The sequence below is a fragment of the Gossypium arboreum genome, chromosome 7, assembly GCF_025698485.1.
Source record: "Gossypium arboreum isolate Shixiya-1 chromosome 7, ASM2569848v2, whole genome shotgun sequence".
Taxonomy (NCBI): domain Eukaryota; kingdom Viridiplantae; phylum Streptophyta; class Magnoliopsida; order Malvales; family Malvaceae; genus Gossypium; species Gossypium arboreum.
This window is the reverse complement of record NC_069076.1, coordinates 71024583-71047829: the sequence shown is the minus strand read 5'-3', so window position 1 is coordinate 71047829 and position 23247 is coordinate 71024583. Positions and strand designations below refer to the sequence as shown.

Here is a 23247-nt window from a genome sequence, read left to right as displayed (position 1 = left end):
CCCAAAAGGAGAGAAAACTTTTTTCTAGTTCTGTGTTTTGGTTCAATTGGTTCAAGCCTACACTCGAAGTAGTTCGTGGTACAAGAATAGCGGAGAAGATCGTTTTGTTGAAAGTCAATAATTATAAACGTCCGCTAAGCCGAAAACACAGGTACGAATTTGGTTAAGGTTATTTCTATAAATATCACAAACTGATTCAGTTTTCAAAATTTTAATTTTCTACTGTGCAAGAAAACCGTTTTCAAATCTAATTTTTCCAATAGGGAGACCCAATGTCAGTTATTGGTTAGCTGACATTTACTTCTTTGGTTTTCAAATTCTTATCCTCCCTATTTCCTAGCAAACTACCTATCTTGGTTAATCCTTAGAGGACTCTCTTTTTTGTTGGCACGAGTGACTTATCCCACATATGACCTCGACGGATTTAGTCACCTCTAGTTTCATTTTTATCCATGGACCCTTAAGTTTTGCTCCCTCATCTAGTACATGCTCCATTATAGGATTATTCGTTAATATCTGTAACCTTGTGCCCGCGAATACTTCATAATTTACATGGTAAATCCTTATAAGGGGGTTCACCTTGTTCTGTCAGCCTTAGAGTTCATCCCAACTTGGCAACCTTTACCAATCCACGAGCTAAGATCTTATGCCTTATGATTTTCATGTTCACTTTATTGACTGATTTTTTATGATGCTATAGCAGAGTTATGGTATCCCACTCTTTTTTCCCATATTAAATGTCCTAGCGGACGTTCCCCTATCTTTTGTCCTGGTGGACGTTATCCCACATTTAGTCCTGGTGAAAGTTACCCGTGTTTATTGTCCCAGTGGACTATTCCATTTTCCATAGCCTAGTTATGCTCTTACACGTTAGACATCTTTAGAGGTGTCATCTCGAAGGACCTTACCTTCATCGCAGTGTCACCCCATAGAGTCTGCTGATTGTTGTCACAGTGATTCTTTATGGAACCTAAATATCATCGTCATGGTGCAGTTCCGAAGGACCTATTTCACGTATCACCTTGATGCTTGGACACAAAAGTGTCTCCCCACCTCAAGGCCTGGAGCTTCGCGTATCACAGTTTACTCCCTACAATCTTGGATGGTAGTAGCTTATCGAAATTCCATTTCTTTTTCCCCTATTCATCCACCCATCTCTCCATTTGTCATCCTAACTTTGATGTTCGACCACCGTAGTGTCCCATCCGCAAGGCCTAAAGTTCTCACATTATGATTTCCACTCAACAATACTATATGGCAGTATCTAACAGAATTACCCCTTTTCCCAATCCTAACTTTGTCTAACCCATCAATATTTCCCGTCATATTTCACAATTTAACAAACAAGTATCGTCATAATAAACATAATAACGTAGAGCACACCAATCTTATACTTGGGTTAAGATGGCCATTTAATGCATACCAACAGACATTCGATGCTCTATTACCCATACAACCTTATACTTACATAGCATTCTCAAGCAATAACGATATTACAACATTGTAAAGCTCATCCTAGACTCAACACAAATTCTTTCCATCCATACAACATCCAAAAATGAAGTATAAAATCTCACCTAAATTCCCTTATTCTTATCAACGTAGCTTGTCTATACGCTAGAGCCTCTTTTGTCATGGTAGCTAAGTATAAGAATCATTTATTAATTATCTTAAAGGCATTCAAACCTTAAAACCTAGAATCCACAATTTCACAGAAGTGTTAAGAGTTTTACTCTACTTCTTCCCTTAATCCACAAGTTCATAGAGATCAAGAAACTTACCAGTTCCTAGTTTCTTTACTTCTAGACTCCAAATCACACGATGGCTGCAACACGCAGAGCTTCTACGCACACACACATATATATACTCCATAGGCATGATCTCCATAGACCATTTCCACCACTAAATCTTAATCATTTTGTCCACACTAAGATTGGAATCTAATCATTCCCAAACCAGCCACTTAAGTTTCTAAGTATCTTATTAGAGTCCAATAATTTCTATCTTTATACAATCGACTTCCTGGCTCTTCCTTGAGTTCAGCTACTTAAGAGATCAGAGAGTGACACTCACCTAGTCGGATGGATACGAATCACATACTATCATCAAGATGGTAGAAACATGTTTATCTTGGTACTTAGAATTGTGGAATGTATATAAGGTCTTTGGTTATGTAAATGGTCATTCCCTAAATATGAATGTCAAGGTTGAATGTATGGTTATGGTCATGATTGTATGTTAAGTTTAATATGTGGTCTAGCTAAGCTTAGATTTGTCCATGAGTTGTATAACATTTGAATAATTGGTTGCAAATGTTGCATATGTTATTATTGCAAAAATTGGTATGCCATGATGAATTGATTAATTGAGATAAACCTATGTTTTGTGAGGGTTTCCATTATAGGTCACAAAAATTTCCAAACTATGTTGGATGTTATGTTCAAATTTTAAAGGGATATGAGTTGTAGTGGTCTACTAACCAAGTCGCAACACAACTATATGGATGTCGATATTGATGTCGTGACACTGGTTGAAAAAGCAGATGAACTCGTATTATACTATTTGAAAAGCTGTGACACCATCCCATGGATGTCGCGACATCAATTATCTTTGTCATGACGTCTCCTGTTTGAGATCATGATGCCAACTCATGGTCTTCAATCTCACGAAATTGCACCCCGTGGCCGCGACGCCAACTCGGTGAAGTTTAGAAATTTTACATTTTAGTCCCCAAGTTGTAATGCTTGCCTACTATTTTAGGGGTCGCAGCATCATTCCAATGATGTAGCGACGTCAACTCAAAACATTTTGAAACTTTGCATTTTAGTCTTCCAATGGTCTTGAGATATTAAAAGAGCTTTTGTATGCTTGTATAAACCTCTGTTCAGATTATATGTTATGATATAATGATGTAATGATCATGTTAGTGATTATAAATTTTTGAATTTATATAAATTATGTTATATTTGAATGTAGATGCTCCAGCTACAAATGTGGCATATTCTAGCTCAAACCCGACGATCGGGTCGGGTAAGTTGTGTTACAACAAACAAAGCTTCTTTTTTTTTTAGATTTTAGATGAATGATCCAATTTCAGTTTAGGTCCCTATAATATGTTCAAATTTTAAATTTAAATTTTATACTTTAATTTTTTTTTTCATTCATCTTATTGACACATGCCCAAACTACAAACTAAGATTTTTTTCAAGAGATTTTAAAGAATGGTCCAATTTCAGTTTTGGTCCTTATAATATGATCAAATTTTAAATTCAATTTTATACTTTAATTTTACTTCTACTTTATAATATCATAGTTAGTCTAAATACTTCATCGGATTAAAATGTTGACATACACATGTCTAAATACACAACCTTTTACTTTTTTTAGATTATATAATAATGATCAAATTTTAGTTTTGGTTCATATATTATGCTCAAATTTGAAATTTAATCTCTATACTTTAATCTTTGACATAATTTGGTACTCAACTTTTATAATGTCATTGTTAGTCTAAATACTTCATTCGATTAAATTGTTGATGTACATATGTCTAAATACATACCCTCTTACTCTTTCTTTCTTTCTTTCTTTTTTTTTTTTTTTTGAGATTATATAACAATGGCCAATTCAATTTTAGTTATTATACAATGATCAAATTTAATTTTGACATAATTTAGTATTTTAATTTTTAATGTCATTAGTTAGTCATCTTCTCATAATTAAAATATTGATGGTGTTATGAATATCTTATTAAGTGGATGTCCATCATGATAAATATAAAGTTTTGATTTACTTTAAGTAGTTATTAGAATTAGATCTCTATTTCTTTTATACTTTTTATCACTATAAATTGAGACTCTGATGAAGCATTGTAATGATCCCTTTTGATCAATAAAGTTCATTCTTTGTTGCTCTCATATTTTTTTGTTCTTTATTCTCCCTATCTCTCTTTATTTTATAACACGTTATCAGCACGATCTTACTCAAAGTGATAGTTCCTTTTATCGACGATCAAATTTATCCTCTATGATTTTCAATTTCTTTGACGGCAAGATTCAAAATTTTTACAGGAAGATTCTTTTATTTAATGTTTCATATCTGATTATTATTTTTCATTCTTCTTTCATTATATGTTATCATTGTTTTGATTAACTTATTTTACTTTTTGTTCTTAAGGATGGTGAAAGATTTGATATCGTTATCCATATGAAATCAAGAATATTTTTGAACTATCTCATACCTTCTAGTGATGACGATGATGTTAAAGATCTTCAGGTATATTTTACTATGTTTTATTTATTGTTTATTATAATTAGAGACTAATCATGACAACATGCATAGATAGATTTTGATTTGAAATCTCACGCATGTTTGCGATGGTAATTATGAAATAAAGAATCTATTGGGATGTTTATAAGTTTGTCCTACTAGATTTGTTGCATTCCCCAAAATGAATGTAATAAATAAGAGAACAATGAGAGTTCTCAAGATAACTCTTTAAAGGGTAAAGATAACTTATGTTATCAATATGTGATACGGAATATTATTGGCCACATATGTGGCGTATGCCCAAATATTTTGTTTCTGTTAATATTCTTTGAGGATGGATATGAAAATGTAGGAATGAATTCTATCATTATAGATAGAAAATATTTATCTTATTTGATATTGAAACAAACAAATATTATTTCAATATTTGATAGTATAAAATTAGTTGAAAGCTCCAGAATAGTTAATATATCACTATCTAAAAAGCACAAAATTTGTGATGGTTAATGCATTACTTTTAAAGTTATTTGTAATGGATCTCATATCGTGATAATTCTATCTAAAGCTTATTATGTTTGGATGCACCTAGAGTTGCAAGTTTTTTTGAAAAACTGTAAGTATTTAGAATAAGTTCTCAATTAAAATTATGTGGTAAAATATTACTGATGAGAACTTGTAAGAGACAAAACTTATGTATGAAAAGTCATTAGTTATGTACCTATTGTACACCTGGAAAATAAGATCCACTCTCAAAGTTTGCTATTAATGGATTTTTGGGCATTTGAAGATTTTGGCATATTTCCTGAAGCGAATATTGCATATAATTATTTGCAAATTATATTTATTGACTTAGTGGTATTATAAACTTCACATTAATTTAGAAATTTTCAGTAGTAAATGTCACAATAGTACTTATATGTGGATACAAATTAAAAGGAATGATAATAAATTATCAATTTGTTACAATTTAGTACAATTGAAGCACATGTTAAAGTAAACCAGAAGTTCACTAATACAAATGTGTTTACTACTTGGCGTGACCAGTTTGACCATCCTAGATCGTATATGATGCGAAAATTAATTGAGATATCATATGGACATCCATTAAAAAACCAGAAGATTCTTTAATTTAAAAGAATTCTCATATGTTGCTTGTTCTTAATGAAAATTGATTATTAACTCACTAGCTAAAGTTGAGATTTAATGTCTTGCATTTCTAAAACAAATATGGGCCCATTCATCTACCATGTGGATAGTTTTGATATTATATGATTTTGCTAAATGCATCTACAAAATAATCACATATGTGTTGTCAACTCGCAACCTGCCATTTGCGAGATTGCTTGTTTAAATGATTAATTTCAGATTATGCAGTTAAAATAATTCATCTTGCTAATGTTTGTGAGTTTACATCCCAAGTTTTCAATGATTATTGCATGTCAATTGGAATAAAAGTTGAACATCCTGTAACTCATGTTCACACACAAAATGATTTAGTTGAATTGTGTATCAAATGCCTCCAACTAATAGCTAAATCATTACTTATGAGAATAAAACTTTCTATTTCAACATGAGATTGTATTGATTTACATGTTGTACGCATCAAGCCAATAAATTATAAATACTCCCCATTACAATTTAATTTTGGTTAAGAGCCAAATATTTCCCATCTTAAAATTTTTGGATGTGCGGTATATGTTCCAACTGCTCCACCACAACGCACAAAGATGGTTCATAATAAGATATTAGGAATGTATAATTATATGAGTCCTTATAATATTTTTGAGCTATTAATTCGAGATTTAATTATGACATGAGTTGTCAGTTTTCCCAACATTAGGGGGAGAGAAATAATAACTTATAATGAGTTAGGAGGAGTAATTTGAACCAGAAGTTCAATAAGGATAACTCATTACAAGTTAACTGTTAGATGTATTTACAAACTTAATAAGAATAACCAAGTGTTATATACCATCTAATATTTTAATTTGATTCAAAGTTCCAGTAGGACAATCAATTGGGATAAATAATAGATTGATCGGTTCCAAATATGAAAATTATTCTAGATGGTCATATAGTGGAGGCGGGTGCTCTAGAAGAGAACCAAGACATAACTAATAAGTAAAACTTCAGAAGAGATTCAGGTACTTGAAACTGAATTTTAAAATAATGAAAATAAGATATCTCGATAAGTTATATCAATTCGAGAAAATGTGAAACCGAATAATAAAAGTGGTTGACAATGATTTTGCATGCAGTATTATTATAATGAAATAAAATGAAGGATCCTAAATAAATCTATTGAGAAATATAAATTTAGAATAAATTGATCAAAGTAGAAAGATGCAACTGAAGTACAATTAAATTTTTGGCGTTTTTGGACCAGTAGTCTAAATATCTAAAGGTATAAAGCCAGTAAATGTGCAATTAAAGTAGTTTTGCAAAAGCGGAATAAAATATGAATTTTTTTGCTAAGTCCTGACATTGATTATGAAAAGATATAATATTCTTTTGTGGTGGATGCAATAACCTTTAGATATATTATTAAATTGACAATTCATAAATGATTTAACTTGCGTCTATTAGATATTGTTACAACCTTTTATGAATCACTATATAGTAAAGTTTATATTAAAATCCTTGAAGGATTTAGAATGCTAGAAGCATATTGAAATTCTCGGAAATTATTCATTTATATGAATTAAAATAATTTGAATATATGTGGTAAATTTGACTTAGTGAATAGTAGTTGAAAGAGGATTATAAAATGATCCAAAATACCTATTTGTGTTTTTATAAAAGAATCATGATTAAAGTTTGTTATGATTATTGTTAAATCTCTTGATCAAAATATTTCCCTAAATTTCCCTTACTCATGACTTTTAAAAGAATGGTTATATAAATGGTTAGCAATACATTCAAATAGTTATTTGAAAAACTAGTATTCAAGATTGAATACGTAAAATATGAGAAAGTATGTGATGTTTTCATGAGAGGGAGTAAATACGCGTTGTACTCTTTTTCTCTTAACCAAGGTTTTGTCCCATTAGGCTTTCCTGGTAAGGTTTTTAATGAGGCAACATATTATACGTATTATAGATTGTGTACTCTTTTTCTCTCGTTAGGTTTTTATCTCACAGGGTTTTTACTAATAAGGTTTTAACGAGGCATATTATCTACCAATGGACATCCAAGGGGGAGTGTTATGAATATCTTATTAAGTGGATGTCCATCATGATAAAAATAAAGTTTTGATATACTTTAAATAGTCATTAGAATTAGATCTCTATTTCTTTTGTACTTCTTATCCCTATAAATAGAGATTTTGATGAAGCATTGTAATGATCCCTTTTGATCAATAAAGTTCATGGTCTGTTGCTCTCATATTTTCTTTATTCTTTATTCTCCCCATCTCTCTTTATTTTATAACAGATGGAAATTGTTAAGAATTGCCAGCATTTTTAAAATTCTTTGTTAAATTAAAGTTATTTTATTGTCATTTTTTTGTTCCATGGCTATTAAATGAGATTTTTTTTTTTAAATTTCCACATTTCCAACCAGCGAAATTAACAAAAAAAAAAGTTTTAATGATGTTAATAATTAAACTTAAATTTTTAAATCTAAAAAGTAAAAGAATAAATTTCTAAAAAAGTATATTGAGATTAATTAATCCAACAGGAAGTGTGGTGGAATCCATACTAGTATATTATTATAAAAAAGTTATAGTATATATTATAAGAAGGATAGAAATAATAATATTTAAAGAAAGGATAGGAATTGGTTTTAAAACGAATCGCCTCTTCCATAGAAAATACAAAATCAGAGACGTTCAAACTTGAAGCAACCATCCCCTCCACCGTTAGTCCGACGATTCTTGCCATTGTTTATCTTTCTCCACTTCTGCAACAGCGAACAAGGGGACTCCTACCATCAGATAAGTGTTCTCCCCTCTTCTAATCTTCTCTGCAGCAAGAAGAAGTACCAAACCTTTTTCTTTCCTCGATGCATGTTCAAAAATACACCTATCATAAGCTTCACTCACGACTTTGAATCTTTAATATAGGCACTAATAATAGATATGTCTTCATGGTCTGCATGCAGTTTTTTATGATCGAAAGGGTATCACCTTCAATCACCACGCTCCTGATCCCCAGATCCAGGCCCATTTGCGCCGACTGGAGACATGCAAGTGCTTCAGCCGCAAAAGGAGAAGGTATGTGAGAGTTAATGATCATTCTCGAACACAAAACTATCCCTTCTGAGTTTCTACTCACACGGTTAAGAAATCTAGTAACTTATATTAGAATCATCTTAAAAATTAAAAATTAAAGTTGCACCAATAAGATAAAGTCATTTCATACAATTTTTTTAATTAAATTTTTACAAAAATTAAATAGAAATCCATTTTTTTTCTTTTAACTCAATTTAAAAGTAAACAATATACAAACTTAATTAGATATTCGGTTCCCTGATAGAAACACTTCTTTCTTCCAACCCTCTCATGCTTTTACCCTCTTCATTAGAACTTTTCCTATGTGCAGCAACATGACAAAGAAGAATTATGGAAGAAATTCAACTTAAAGAAATCGAACTGCAAAAAAAAAAAAAAATGCACTGAATCCCAAAAAATTGATGATATAGTTTTAATTTAATTTATTAAATTATTAACCTAAAAAGAAAGTGTTCATATGCTAACAAATCCGTAAAAATTATGTTTATTTACTAATAATTGACCTAACTTTTCATAAGAATCAAATTTAATAAATTAATATAAGATGGGTACTCATCAATTTCAAAATACATAATTAGACGATTTAAAGTCCTAACACTTTAGATATTCGAAGTTTACAAAATACCACTACTTGATCTTATCCAACTTTCTGATGTAACGTAGGGAAGTAACGAAATTACCCACATAAGAGTAGGAATGTACACAACAATTTTTTTCAGAGAAAAATACACTTGCACCTGCACTGAAGACTGGATTATGAAAGCTACATATATTGCATCTATGATGACACTGCATTATCATCGTCCGATGTATCCATCATCAAGGTCCGGAGATGCGGGTTCACCCCTTACGAAAAACAGACCAGAAGGGCCACCTTTAGGCAACACTGCTAACTTAACTGGTGTTGCAGCACCTTCTTCAACAGTTAGCTTACCCGTGTTGAGGTTTATATCTGTTTTAACAAAGCCAGGGCAAACACAGTTGATGCAGAAATCTGGGTATTTGTTTGCCACAATCCTTGTGTAGGCATTCATAGCTACTTTTGACACGGTATATGCAGAGAGGCAAGTTGGCCATCCTTTAGTTTGGAGTAAACCTTGCTTAAAATCTTTTAGATACTCACTTATCAAGTCACTCAGTTTCTCCTCTGTTGTAAAGCCTGTTAATACTCCTTTGAGCTGTTCACCAACCATATCCTGTTACAAGAAGTTGAGTCGATCAGTTCCTTTTTGAAGTTTATTATCAAGGTTTTTAGGGTACTTTATATTTCATATATCTACCTTTAACATGACTATGGATGAGGAAATATTTACAATCCTCGGTGATTCAGATATTTGCAGCAATGGAATAAGTGCTTCTGTAGTTCTTTTAGCGCCATAGTAGTTTGTTTTCAGGCATTCTTCAGCTAACTCATAAGTTTCAGTCGCTTTACTCCATATGTTACTCGAATATTCCTGTATGTGTAACAAAAAAACTCAGGCTATCAGGCTATACTTTATGTCCCCAAAAACTTTGATGACTTACCTCAGTACCTGAAGCCATTGAAAAGGTTACACCTGATATCCCTGCATTGTTAACCTGCACAAGATCAATGTTTTTAAGAACATCTCTTTTTCTTTTTTCCATAGGGTTTTATTAATATGTTATATATGTTTGATAATTGATACCAAGATATCCAACTTCCCAAATTGTTCCTTTATAAAATCTGCCAAAGAAGCAATGCTTTTGGGTTTTGTCACATCAAGCTGGTGGAAGGCGAGACGATCCGATAAACCGGAGTGTTTCAGACTTTGAAGAGCCTCAACACCTCTTTTCGCATCTCTAGCAGTTAATATCACTATGGTCCCATTTTGGGCTAACTGCTTGCAAATTTCAAGTCCAATACCCTTGTTTGCTCCAGTGACAACTGCATACCTGACAAAAGTAGTGGATGTCATGTTACAGTGTTATTATGGCAAATATAAATCCTCGATAAAGAAATTGCTACCTTTGCATGGTGTCTGTCATGTTGAGATGGTCCAGATGAAGTTGAGTAGCGAGAGTGAAACAAATGGAAACTATAACACTACTTTTTATGCCAATTATTGCACTGATGAACTGACGAAGGAAACTCCTTAATAAACATGGCTTTCATTGTCAAATTAAAACTACTTTAATGTGTGGAGTTGAGATGTCTTTTCAGAATTCTCTTTCATTTTCTCCATACATGAGAGTCTATGTTACTAGTATTTGTGTCTAACAGTCGGATACACGTGTATATTCCATACGGATATGTTAATCTTATACGGGTAAACTATATTTAAGATTATTAAATTATTAGTAAATTTATATTTTGGTTATTCAACTACAAAAAGTTATAAAATGATTATTAAATTCAACAAAAGTTTTCATTTAAGTAATTGGGCGGTTAAAATTGTTATTGTAGTCTTCTTTGTTCGCACTACCTACACCTATCGAAAGTTTTCCTTTCACTTTTTCTTGTACAATCCAATTTTTTACATGAAATAGCTTTGATCGTCACAAATATATAAATTAATATCCAAACAATTTTTTCTCAATCACTGACACTGACCGTCAGATCAATTTAGATCTAAGGTATATATTTCTACTCACTGATGATACCAATTGTTAAATCATCTTTGGAGCTTGCTAGTCGAACTTAAAAAAAAAAAAACTTAATAACCCAGTGACTTAAATAAAAACTTTTGAATAGTTTGAGAACTTAAATGAAAACTTTTAAATAATTTAATAATTATTTTGTAATTTTTTTAAGTTGAATGATCAAAATATAAAATTACTAATAATTTAATTTACTTGGTGTAGTTTACCCTATCAATGTATAAAGGAGCAGGGTAGTCAAACACATGTATTTAAAAAAATGAGGAGTTCGGTGATGATGCTCTTTGATAATATTATTTCAATAATTAATGGATCAAATTTTATCAACAAATCCAGATTACTTATCAGGTTTGTCCCACTCAATGGTGTTTAATCAGCCAGCTTGTTCCTCTCTTGTTTATGAAAGCAGGCCCTTGTTTGCATACAAAAAATGGAGGCATCAACATTTTGTTTCTTGTCCTTTTGCTTGAGACATTGACGTATTCTCATGTTTCACCTAATCTTTTAGCTTTCCAAATCAGAAATGAACAAAGAAACTCACAATTATAGCATCTCATAAAATATTGAACTTTCCCACGGGAAACATTATACCCTATCCGTGGGACCATGTTGTAACATTGTTATTGTAATCGATGATGAAGAGAGAATTGTGAACTAAGTTCCCGACCACTTTGATGGGATTTTATTGTTTTTTTTTTGTTTTTAGTTTCATTCAAATGGTACAGGTTCACCCTGAACGAAAAAGAGGCCGGAAGGGGCACCACCGTTCGGCCAAAGTGCTAACTTGACTGGAATCGCTGCACCTTCTTCGGGGGTTGAATGACCGGTATTGTTATTTATATCGGTTTTGACAAAACCAGGGCAAACACAGTTGATGCAGAAATTTGGATGCTTCTTGGCCAAAATCCTTGTATAGGCATTCATAGCTACTTTTGAGATTGTATAGGCAGAGAGAAAGGTTGGCCAACCCTTGCTTTCTAATGAACCCTCCTTGAAATTCTTTAGAAACTCGGTGATTAACTCGTCGATTTTCTCTCCTGTATCAGCATCCCTTAATGCTTCTTTGCGCTGTTCGCTCGGTATGTACTGCGACAAATTTGAGAAAATATGGTTTAGTTAATCCAGGTTCCAGTTTAACTCGGTTCTTATTCTCAAGCTGGTCTAAAACAGATCAATGTATTTACCTGTAGCTTGCCCATGCTAGAGGAAATATTGACAATCCTCGGAGAATCAGATAACTGGAGTAAAGGAATGAGTGCATCGGCCGTAGTTTTAGCACCATAGTAGTTTATTTTCAAACATTCTTCTGCTAGCTCGTACGTTTCAATCAGGATTTTACTCCAAACTGCTTCCAGATCTGCCTGCATTTGTATGGCAGACTTTTGTAAGGGGCCTTGGATTACATAACAATAACACAACCCCAAACCTACAAGTAAAACCCCTTGCGTATTTGAGTCCTCATGTATGTGACACGATTTTCAAACTTGGTTCAGGCCGAAAATAAAAACTTTTAAGCTTTTATAAACTGTTAAAAAGAGAAAACTGCTTCCTAATGGCTTATAAATTTACCTCAGTACCGGAAACTTTTGCAGCTTTTAAAGCCTCATGGTTCATTGTACTCCCGCCTATACCAGCGTTATTCACCTGCAGAAATATTCTTATATAGCTACACACATGGTGAAAAAGTTGAGCAGGTAATTGACTATAGTAACTCATACCAGGATATCAAGCTTCCCAAATTTGTTTTTGACAAAGTCTGCCAGACAAGTGATGGTAGCAGGGTCGGCGACATCGAGCCGGTGAAAAACTAGATGACCAGAGAGACCGGATTCTTTCAGCTTTTCAAGAGCGACGAGACCCCTTTTCTCGTCTCTAGCAGTTAAGACCACCATGACCCCTTTAGAGGCCAACAACTTACATATGGCCAGTCCAATCCCCTTGTTCGCCCCGGTGACAACAGCATACCTGATCGAAGAAGAAGTCAACAAATGTTAAAGCTTTAGGGTTAAAGGTATAACAAATGCAAAACCGCCATCAAAGAAACAGAAACCTTTGGAGGGATTCCGCCATGAGAAGAGAGCAGAAGAAAGAGCACAGCTAGCTAGTTGGTTTATTGGAGGTTTTTATCTGATTATCTGTTGGTTAATGTCTTCAATTACTCCGCCATTGGAACTTGTTTGACACCAAAAAGAAAAAAAAGGGCAACTTTATGTTCCTTGTACTTTTTGATTCAGCCGTTTGATTCGAAGTTGACAAGGAGATACTAATATTTTTGTTGCACATTTTTCTTCTTTCCCGTGTTTACTTCTTCCAAATCAAATGCTGGAAACTTTGGCTGCTTCGCTGTCTCATAGCATGTTGGAACAAGAATTAGAACGGCAGCCGTGGTACAATCAAAGTCTGTTTGGTTGGCATGTTTGAGTTTAGTGGGCCTTGGTTGCATCTCGACAAACCAACAAAAATTTCACTGGTTGGGTGATTGGTTGGATTAAAAAAATATATGAAAATAAAATAAAAATTTAAAAAATTACTAAAACTCGATTGAATTGGTTCAAATGATTTTGATTTTTAATTTAATAACAGTTTTAAATGGTTGAATTCAAAAAACAATTTAACATTATTATTTGGACCGATAATCCAACCAATTCAAAAAATCACACATCTTTATTAACAAAAATCACTTGCATTTTCTTTGTTCTATTCTCCTCCAACAAAACATAAAATAATAGAGCTGAAAAAATAAAAATACACTAATATTTAATTAAGTCTTCCAAAATACAGTTTATTATAAGATAAACCATGAAAAACAATAACATTTGGATGTAATTTTCGGATAATTCACTAAGTTGTAATGTATTATTAAGTTTAAAAACTTGAAACTAGTTGGCAATTATAGAAAAGACCGGAAAAGGCACCAATGGGTAGCAATGCTACTGTCATTACATTCTCTGCCCCTTGAGCAGGGGTGGAAAATCCATTGCTGCCAGTAATATCGGTTTTGACAAAGCCAGGGTGCACGCAATTGATGCAAAAAGTGGGGTAATTCTTAGCCAGTATCCTAGTGTAGGCATTCATAGCTGCTTTGGAGACAATATAAGTAGATGGTCCAATAAAAGTTGGCCAACCATTGGTTTGTTTGCGGAGATTTTAATGAAATCATGCATGGCTTCGAAAAAAAAGGAGGGATACCTAGAGAAGAAAAAAGAATGAAAGTTTTTCATAATGCTTTAGAAGATTGTCGACTGATGGATGTAGGCTATTCTGGAAAATGGTTCACTTGGAAAAGGGGGAATTTGCCAAAAACAAACATTCGAGAGCGTTTGGACAGAGGAATGGCAAATGAAAATTAGATGTCAATGTTTCCTGAAGTCACCATTCAACATTTGGTGCAGTCGACCTTTGATCATTGTCCCCTTTTAATCACCACAAATAAAGATGATAAACGGAGTCAAAAAAATTTTAAATTTGAAGCTTGGTGTGTATTGGAGGAATCATTCGAAGCTGAAGTTAAATTTTTGTGGGAAGCAACATCAGGAGATCTTTTACAGAAATTGGAGTTTCTCAGAAAGGGACTAGAGAAATGGGCTACACGCAGTTGCCGTTCTAGAAGGCGGAAGAAAGAGCTTTTGACTTCAAAGCTGTCTGAATTAATGGAAGCTGAGAAGAGTGGTAATAATTTAGCAGAGCTGATTGATACAAAGGTGCAACTGAACTTGGAGATTGATAAGGATGAAAGATACTGGGAGCAGAGAGCAAAAGCAAACTGGCTGAAACTTGGAGACAGGAATACAGCTTTCTTCCATAGTCTCGCGACACAAAGGCGACAAAAAAAATAACATCCGAAAGCTACAGAATCAAAATGGAAGAGAGGTAAAGAATCTGCAAGAAATGGCAAAAATTGCTAAATCCTATTTTCAGGAGTTATTTGAGGCTGGGGAACCTAGCCTGTATGAACATCTTTTAACAGGTATTGAACGGTGTATTACTGAAGAGGATAATAGCAGACTCAGAGCGCAATATACAATGGATGAGATTAAGGAGGCACTGACAAGTATGGGAACCACAAAAGCACTAGGTGAAGATGGCTTTCCGGCTTTACTTTTTCAAAAATACTGGCACATTTTTTGGGGCAAGGTCTCAACTTTTTGTCTTCAACATCTGAATGGCGGCATAGAGGTTAGTCCAATCAATACCACACATATTGTGCTTATTCCTAAAAAAGTAAATTCAACCAACCTTTCCCATTTTTGTCCCATTAGCTTATGTAATGTCGTTTATAAAATATTGACAAAGGCTATTGCTAATCGCTTTAGAGGAGTCTTAGAGAAATGCATTGACAATGCACAGATTGCTTTTGTGCCAGGAAGACTAATTTCAGGCAATGTATTATTGGCGTACGAAATTTTACATACCCTAAAGAGGAAAAAATGGGGAAAAAGGGACTCATGGCAATAAAATTAGATATGAGTAAAGCAGATGATAGAGTTGAATGGACTTTTATGAAAAAGATGATGAGGAAAATGGGTTTTGAGCCAAATTGGATCGATTTTATTATGAAATGTGTATCTACTGTCTCCTATTTAGTGATACTTAATGGCCAGGCTGGGGAGTTATTTCAACATATGAGAGGATTATGATAAGGTGACCTTTTAAGTCCATTTTTATTTTTGATTTGTGGAGAAGGCTTATCTAGCCTAATGAGGTTGGCACTTCGAGAAGGGCATTTAAAAAGGGGTTAAGGCGAGCAGAAGAGGTCCACAAATTTCACATTTACTCTTTGCAGATGATTGCATTCTTTTTGGAGAGGCTACTAAAAGGGGAGCTGGATTCTTAAAAAATATTCTACGTGAGTATGGAAATTGTTCGAGTCAAAGAGTCAATTTTGATAAATCCACGGTGTTCTTTAGCTCTAACACTCGAGAGGAAGAAAAGAGAGTAGTTACTCGCATATTGGGCGTACGAAGTTCTAATAATTCAGAACGTTACCTTGGATTACCAAATATGGTGGGTAGAAGGAAAAAGAAGGCATTTCAAAATTTAAAAGACAGATTTAAACAGCGAATTGAAAATTAGAGTACTCGGCATCTCTCTCAAGGTGGAAAAGAAGTTTTCATTAAGGCTATTCTTCAAGCTATCCCGACGTATGTGATGGCCTGTTTTTTACTTCCTAAGATTTTATGTGAGGATCTTGAAAGCATTATAGTGAAATTTTGGTGGCAGAAGAGTTATGGTAAAAGGGGCATTCATTGGTGTGCTTGGAAAGCTCTTTGTATTGCAAAAGACAAGGGTGGTTTGGGTTTTCAAAGTCTTGATCAATTTAATGTTGCCTTATTAGCCAAGCAAGGTTGGCGTCTTATTAATTTCCCAAATTCATTATTAGCACAGGTCTTAAAAGCTAAATATTATCCACAATCAGATTTTATTCATGTACAGCTAAGGAATTTACCTTCACTTACCTGGAGAAGCGTTTGGGCAGCAAAAAGACTACTGCAAGATGGTTTATGTTGGCGAGTTGGGAAAGGAGACCGAATTTCTGTTTGGAATGATCATTGGATTCCAAGTGTAGAAGACATTAATAGAAGTAATGACAATATCAACAATACAGGAATTGAGTTAGTTTCGGACTTAATTGAGGCAACAACAAGAAAGTGGAAAGCTGATTTAATTGAAAATACCTTTTCAGAAAATATTGCACAAAAGATTCTACAAATTCCTTTGGCGGAAGAAGAACATGGCGACTTTCAAGTTTGGCGAGGAGAACATTCTGGCCAATTTACAGTCAGAAGTGCCTATAAACTATTACAATAGGCAACTACAGATCCTAATGCTTATTTAATACAGATCAAAACAAAAAATTTCTATAGGAAATTATGGAGTCTACGCCTTCCTTCAAAAATTGCCATCACTATTTGGAGTCTTTCATTCAACTTTATCCCTACCCTAAAGAATTTAAGACTAAGAAGAGTGGCTTCAGATAGCTCATGTCCCCGGTGTCGAAGTGTAGAAGAAGATAGCAACCATGTGTTTAGACAGTGCCCTATAACAATAGAAACATGGCAAAATCTTAGTCTCTAATGGCTCACAAATAAAGCTATTACAGATCTGTGGGACTGGCTTACCTGGGTTTTTACCATAGGCAACAGTCAACAGTGTCGGCTTTTTTGTTGTGTTGCATGGATGATATGGAGCTCTAGGAACCAACTTGTTCATGAGGGGAAAACAACCACAAGGCGAGAGTTGTCAAAACTAGTCCACAGTTACAGAGTAGAAATTGATGGAATGGAAGAAAGACCATCTACCTTAGGTGAAAGCATACGTCAGAGACAGAACACAAGAAGTACGACAGCAACTATCTATGTTGACGCAGCCTTTGACAACAAATATTCAAGATCGGCTTCGGGTATAGTGGTGAGGGGGGAGATGGATGAGTTTCTTGCCTTAAAATCAGTACTCCACTCCGCAATATCGTCCCCGTTCATGGCGGAGGCATATGCAGGATTACAAGCAGTAAAGTTAGGGATCTCACTGGGTTTTCAATCAATTACCATAATAGGAGATTCAAAAACAGTTATAAAAAAATGCAACTCAACAACAACAGACAAGTCAGCGATAGGGGCGGTCATCCGAGATATCCAAAGAAAGAAACAATTTTTTCAAGAAAGCCATTTCCAGTTTATTCACAGATCAGAGAATCGTCAAGCTCATGAACTTGCAAAAGATGCCTTAAGAACGGGAGAAGAAATATACCTGGAGGATGTAGCCTTCACTTGCCTTCAGCGAGGAAGAGAGGAAAGATGGTTGAGAAACCCGAGTTGAAGGAAATCTAGAGAAATCTAAAGAGGAAGGGATAGCAAAAATGAAATCTCCTTGGGAAACTGCTATTGTTTTGAACGGATGGCATGGGAACTTGGAACGTCAGATGGTTAGTGGATGCCAGCTATTTTACACCGACTGGATGGGACGTTTGAATTAGATATTTTTCTGTTTCTTTATCTTATCTGTTAGTTTTGTTTTGGCGTGGGCCTCCTGTCTCTTGGGCCAAATTTTCTTTTTACTTTTTTCTTTTCAATTGTAGGGTCCATTTCTATTGTTCTAAAAGACTATATTATACTGATAATTTTAAAATAAATAAAGCCCAGTTGAATTTTAAAAAAAAAAAAATCTTTATTCTTCACAACACTAGTATGGGCATAAAAGTAATACTTTACATTAGCTAAAGTTAACTTTAACAATTTAAAAAAGTTAAAATTTTATTTTTAGTAAATTACAATAATAAGGTTAATCCTGAATAAAAAACTCAACTGGTACAACTTAAACTCAAGCCATTCTGAGAGTGATGAACATTTTTAACCATCAAGCAATTAAACCATCACATGAGATTGAAAACAAAATTTAATGATTATTGTGATAGTAAAAATTTAATAATTTCATTTGTTTTTAAATATTAGTCATACATCTATATTAACAAAAATCACTTGCATTTTCCTTATTTGATTCGCATATTGCTTATTCTATTAATAAATTCTTCGTTCTATTCTCCAACAAAACATAAAATAATAGAGCTGGAAAAATAAAAGTACACTAATATTTAATTAAGTCTTCCAAAATACACCAACAAGAAGTTTATTATAAGATAAACCATGAAAAACAGTAACATTTGGCTGTAATTTTCGGATAATTCATTAAGTTGTAATGTATTATTTGGTTTAAAAACTTGAAACTTGTTGGCAATTATAGAAAAAACCGGAAGAGGCACCAATGGGTAGCAACGCTACTCTCACTACATTCTCTGCCCCTTGAGCAGGGGTGGAAAATCCAGTGTTGCCGGTAATATCGGTTTTGACAAAGCCAGGGTGCACGCAATTGATGCAAAAAGGGGGGTAATTCTTGGCCAGTATCCTAGTGTAGGCATTCATAGCTGCTTTGGAGACAATATAAGTAGATGGTCCAATATAAGTTGGCCACCCATTGGTTTTCAACGCTCCGTCTCGAAAATCTTCAAGATACTTATTCAACACTAATTCCACTCTCTCCTCACTCAGCTTTTCCACATCGCTTAGCACTTCCTTCGCCCATTTACACGTCATTAGCTGAATTCAAAATGCAAAAATATCATCTCTGTTTCAACTCCAAATTAATGATTTCTTTAATTTTTTAAATTAACAGAATTATCTTATTTTATATATTTTATTTCATTATTCTATTTAAAATTATATATATTTAAAAATAGAATCTAAATGATATTAATCCTCGTTAAAATTAATAAATTTTGAATATACAATTTTATAAATCATAAACATTAATTAAGTTGTATTTTCATTGATTATTATTTATGAAAATTCTTATTTAAAATTTTGATAAACTAATTATTTAAATTATAATATTATAATTGCTGAATTAGATTTAAGAATCAGAGGCTGTTTTAGTTTTTTTTTGAAAAAGAAATGTTGTTGAAAAATTTTAAAATATTTTTTATAAAACAAAAATATGTGAAAATTAGAAAATAATAAAATTTATTTGCATTGTTTTCATTGAAAAATATTTTGTAGAATTGAAAAAGTTAAAACAAAAAAATTAAATTTAAATTTAATCAATAAATCAACCTTAATTCTAACCCATTTAAGCAAAAATATTATTATCAGTTCAATAATTTTAAAAGTAAAATCTCATACCTTAGTTCGAATATAATAACTTTATTTTATTTTATATTTTCATTACGATACTAAACATGTTTTTATATTTTATTATTGAAAATAAATTTTATTTATTTATCAAACCCATTTTTCAAATTTCAAAATTAAAAAAATAAAGCTATTTTAAAAAAATGAAAATAGAAAATATTGTTTAAAATCAAAAGAAATTTTAAATTTAAAAATATTTTTATTTTTAATTTAAATTTGATTTGAGATATGAATATCCTTGTTCGAACCTGATACAAATCAAACCTGCAGCTCCTAATCTATGAACAATTGTAGTAGCAAGTTGAGTAACATGGTATGTGGAAGGTTATGTAGTAAAAGTTTACCTCCAGTACACCAAGATTAGAGGAAACATTAACAATCCTGGCGGAATCAGACAAGTTGAGGAGGGGAAGTAGCGCTTCAACCATTGCTTTCATACCATAGTAATTGGTTTTTAGGCAATCTTGGACCATATCATAAGTTTCACTTGTAATAATCTCATTCCACACTTCTTCCCCTAGTGGCTGCTTCCACAAAGTAGATTCTTTTAAATTCCATAAAACAACTCAAAACAAGGATGGAATCTTAAGACTTACCCAATCACCCGATTTTTCAACAGCGGTAGTTAAAATCTCATAGTTGATATTCGCTCCAGCAACTGCTGCATTATTGACCTACAACACTTCTCATCATTACCATTACCATCATTTTATGTTAATTTAACAAAAAAGGGTAAATTCCATCTAACATCATTAAACTATTACTAAATTTATATTTTTGTCATTCAATCAAAAGCTTTTTTTTCCTTTATCTTCTGCAATTCAATTTTTTTTTATAAAACAACTTTAAATGTCACAAATTTGTAAACTAAAATTCAAACAATTTTTTTCTTTAATCTTTTACATTGATCGTCAGATTGTGTTGGGGATCGACGCGATTAAGCAAAGAACAAGTAAAAATAGTAAAAGAAATTGAAAAATTGAACACAAAAATTTAACGTGAAAAAACCCCTCCACGGGAAAATATAATTTTACTATAATGGCAAAAGAACGAAGAGTACAAAAGATAGAGATAAAATCTAAACCCTGAAAACTCGAAGATAAAAAACACTCAAAATGTAAATACAAAATTCTCTAATAAATTTTAATCTCTAATAAGTTTTTTTTAATATTGTAAAAGAGTCTATTTATAGGCTAAATACATAGTTCAAAAATAATAAAATAATCTAGACTAATTAGAGTTTGATTGAAACAAATAAACAGAGTTTAACTAGAATATTATTTCTCAAATTTGACTGAAATAGGAGTCATACTTAACAGATTGACTTGAATCTGATGTATGAAATTAACAGATTGACTTGAATCTGATGTATTTTTTTTTTACTTATCGATGAGTACTGATCCGTCGTACTAATCGTTAAATCGTTGCTTAGAACTCACTAGTTCAGTCTAATGATTTAAATAAAAATTTTTAAATAATCCATTGATATTTTGTAAATTTTTTAAATTAAATGACTAAATCATAGGTGAAATTTTTAGAATAAAAAAAAGGAAAGAAAAAGGAGGAGAAATTACATACTAAGATATCAAGTTTCCCGAATTGGGTGTTGAGGAAAGTAGCAAGAGAAGCAACGCTAATAGGGTTTGCGACATCGAGCTGGTGGAAAACCAGATTATGAGAAAGGCCAGATTCCTTGAGCTTGTCAAGAGCTTGAAACCCCCTTTTCTCATCTCTAGCAGTTAACACCACCATGACTCCTTTGGAAGCCAACTGCTTACATATTTCCAATCCAATTCCCTTGTTTCCTCCACTCACCACTGCATATCTGAGAAAAAGAATTATTATGAGAAAGATATGTAAAGAATTTAATTCAATGGGTTTACCTCTTTGTTGCGAGGAAGTCGCATGTTTCCGCCATTTCTTTTATCTCTGCCTTCGGGACTTTGATAGAAGAGAGATGGAGAGCGCTCTTATAAAAGTTGGTGCCTTTTATGGGGACCAAATTCTTAAAAATGCAATATTCAACTTGTCTACTTGTCTTTAGAATTGTTTATTATTATTATTTTTTATTTTTATTTTATTTTGGAAGAGTGTGTTTAGAATTTAAGTTCAATGAATAGTGAGTTGTGTTTAAATTTATTTTAATTTTAAAGATTGAATATTTAAAGACTTATTATTTGTGATTAGATAGATTTGTTTTAATTTAAAATTAAATATTCAAATTTATATTATATGTGATTATATATAATTTTAAAATAAATGCATCCAGTAGAAAATGATCTTGAGACAGAGAGGAAAAATTATGGAAATTTACTATAGTCTTAAAGAATTAAATTTAGCTTTTGACCTTTCTTTTGAAAATGGAACCAATCAAGGTGAACCAGAATAATTTTTAGGTGAGCTAAATGAAATTTTATTTTTTTAGTTTATATTTTTATAAATTTTAAAGGATTAAATTAAATTTTTATAATTTTAAGAAAGTTAAAATGTAATTTTACATTTACTAATTTAAATTTTTAAAATATTTTAATGGCCTAAATTAAATTTTTAAATTAATATTTTATTATATTTTAATAATACTGTCTAATTAAAATTGAATATAGATCAAACCGATAGTGATAAAAAACCAAAAATTGAGATAAAAAACAAACTGTTAAATCAATTTATAAAATTTATACTAATTTTAATTGTTTATTTTATAATTATTGAATTGGCAATCATACTGATTGTCTAATTGATTCCACCATTAATTTTAAAGCTTTATAATTTAGTATATGTTTATTTATGTTTTAAGTTTTAATCCTTTATTTTTAAATTTTAAAATTAAAGTATAATCATTAACATAATTAAGATTATTTTATTCATTTAAATTCTATTATGTCTTTTTTAATTATATTATATTTTTTATTTTAAAATGACACACCAATAAATTTAAAAACAAAATTTAATAATCTTAACAATTAAAATTAAATTTTGAAATATAAAAATAAATAGAATAAATTTCAAAATATAAAAATATAAAAAATACACAAAGTTATAATTTTTTCCGTCTAGAAATTCTGAAATTTCAAGAAAGGAGGAAGAGTGGAGGTGGGCAAGTCAAGCACCGTGATCTTTACGCAACTAAGTAATAAATAATGAATAGCCCCTCTTTTGTTTGTTTTGTGAAGAAAGCCTCTCATTGTCATAATTAATATAATTTTTATATTTTTAATTAATGAAATTGGTGATGTCTTAAAAGTAAGCATGGTGGTTGAATTTATTAAATCGTTCACAGTAGCAGATTTAGAAATACGATTTAATAGGATAAATTTATATTAACATTGCTGATTACATATTTTTTGCTATTGATCTTTATGTATAATTTAATTATTCAATAATTAAATTATACATGTATATATTTATGATTTGAAATATGAATAAAATTAAAGTATACATATATTTTGG

The 23247-nt window shown here is 31.9% G+C and overlaps 3 protein-coding genes and 2 long non-coding RNA genes across 5 annotated transcripts; 1 reads left to right on the top strand and 4 right to left on the bottom strand.

The window, feature by feature from the left end:
- The first annotated feature begins 8016 nt into the window (after positions 1-8016).
- LOC128295343 (uncharacterized) lies at positions 8017-12191 on the top strand. The gene is made up of 3 exons (XR_008285710.1): positions 8017-8482; positions 11845-12077; positions 12166-12191. It is a non-coding gene; the product is annotated as an uncharacterized LOC128295343 (long non-coding RNA).
- LOC108489620 ((+)-neomenthol dehydrogenase-like) lies at positions 9060-10613 on the bottom strand. The gene is made up of 4 exons (XM_053030665.1): positions 10168-10613; positions 10025-10078; positions 9781-9954; positions 9060-9696 (listed from the first exon to the last, which is right to left on the bottom strand). Exons 1-4 carry the CDS (start codon positions 10435-10437, stop codon positions 9298-9300), a joined length of 897 nt encoding a protein of 298 aa, XP_052886625.1. The 5' UTR covers positions 10438-10613; the 3' UTR covers positions 9060-9297.
- On the bottom strand, positions 11610-13584 carry LOC108489590 ((+)-neomenthol dehydrogenase-like). The gene is made up of 5 exons (XM_017794248.2): positions 13170-13584; positions 12838-13084; positions 12689-12763; positions 12304-12480; positions 11610-12205 (listed from the first exon to the last, which is right to left on the bottom strand). The coding sequence occupies exons 1-5, from the start codon at positions 13187-13189 to the stop codon at positions 11828-11830; spliced, it is 897 nt and encodes a 298-aa protein (XP_017649737.1). The 5' UTR covers positions 13190-13584; the 3' UTR covers positions 11610-11827.
- A 3195-nt stretch (positions 13585-16779) lies between these two features.
- On the bottom strand, positions 16780-18054 carry LOC108489643 (uncharacterized). Its single transcript, XR_001872037.2, has 3 exons — positions 17419-18054; positions 17239-17320; positions 16780-17156 (listed from the first exon to the last, which is right to left on the bottom strand). It is a non-coding gene; the product is annotated as an uncharacterized LOC108489643 (long non-coding RNA).
- Positions 18055-18682: 628 nt separating this feature from the next.
- Positions 18683-21835, bottom strand: LOC108489577 ((+)-neomenthol dehydrogenase-like). Its single transcript, XM_017794227.2, has 5 exons — positions 21684-21835; positions 21379-21625; positions 20397-20474; positions 20145-20324; positions 18683-19209 (listed from the first exon to the last, which is right to left on the bottom strand). The coding sequence occupies exons 1-5, from the start codon at positions 21716-21718 to the stop codon at positions 18826-18828; spliced, it is 924 nt and encodes a 307-aa protein (XP_017649716.1). The 5' UTR covers positions 21719-21835; the 3' UTR covers positions 18683-18825.
- Positions 21836-23247: the final 1412 nt, after the last annotated feature.

Bases quoted from the DNA above. Each gene is read 5' to 3' on its own strand.
- LOC108489590 (XM_017794248.2), bottom strand. From the start codon at position 13,189: ATGGCGGAATCCCTCCAAAG. The intron at 13,085-13,169 runs GTTTCTGTTTCT...TTCTTCGATCAG, and splicing joins ATGGCGGAATCCCTCCAAAG to GTATGCTGTTGTCACCGGGG. The intron at 12,206-12,303 runs GTAAATACATTG...AATTTGTCGCAG, and splicing joins CTAGCATGGGCAAGCTACAG to TACATACCGAGCGAACAGCG.
- LOC108489577 (XM_017794227.2), bottom strand. From the start codon at position 21,718: ATGGCGGAAACATGCGACTTCCTCGCAACAAAGAG. The intron at 20,325-20,396 runs GTAAGTCTTAAG...TTGTGGAAGCAG, and splicing joins TTGAAAAATCGGGTGATTGG to CCACTAGGGGAAGAAGTGTG. The intron at 19,210-20,144 runs GTAAACTTTTAC...TTTTGAATTCAG, and splicing joins CTAATCTTGGTGTACTGGAG to CTAATGACGTGTAAATGGGC.
- LOC108489620 (XM_053030665.1), bottom strand. From the start codon at position 10,437: ATGACATCCACTACTTTTGTCAGGTATGCAGTTGTCACTGGAGCAAAC. The intron at 10,079-10,167 runs GTATCAATTATC...GATCTTGTGCAG, and splicing joins TTGGGAAGTTGGATATCTTG to GTTAACAATGCAGGGATATC. The intron at 9,697-9,780 runs GTAGATATATGA...TTCTTGTAACAG, and splicing joins CATCCATAGTCATGTTAAAG to GATATGGTTGGTGAACAGCT.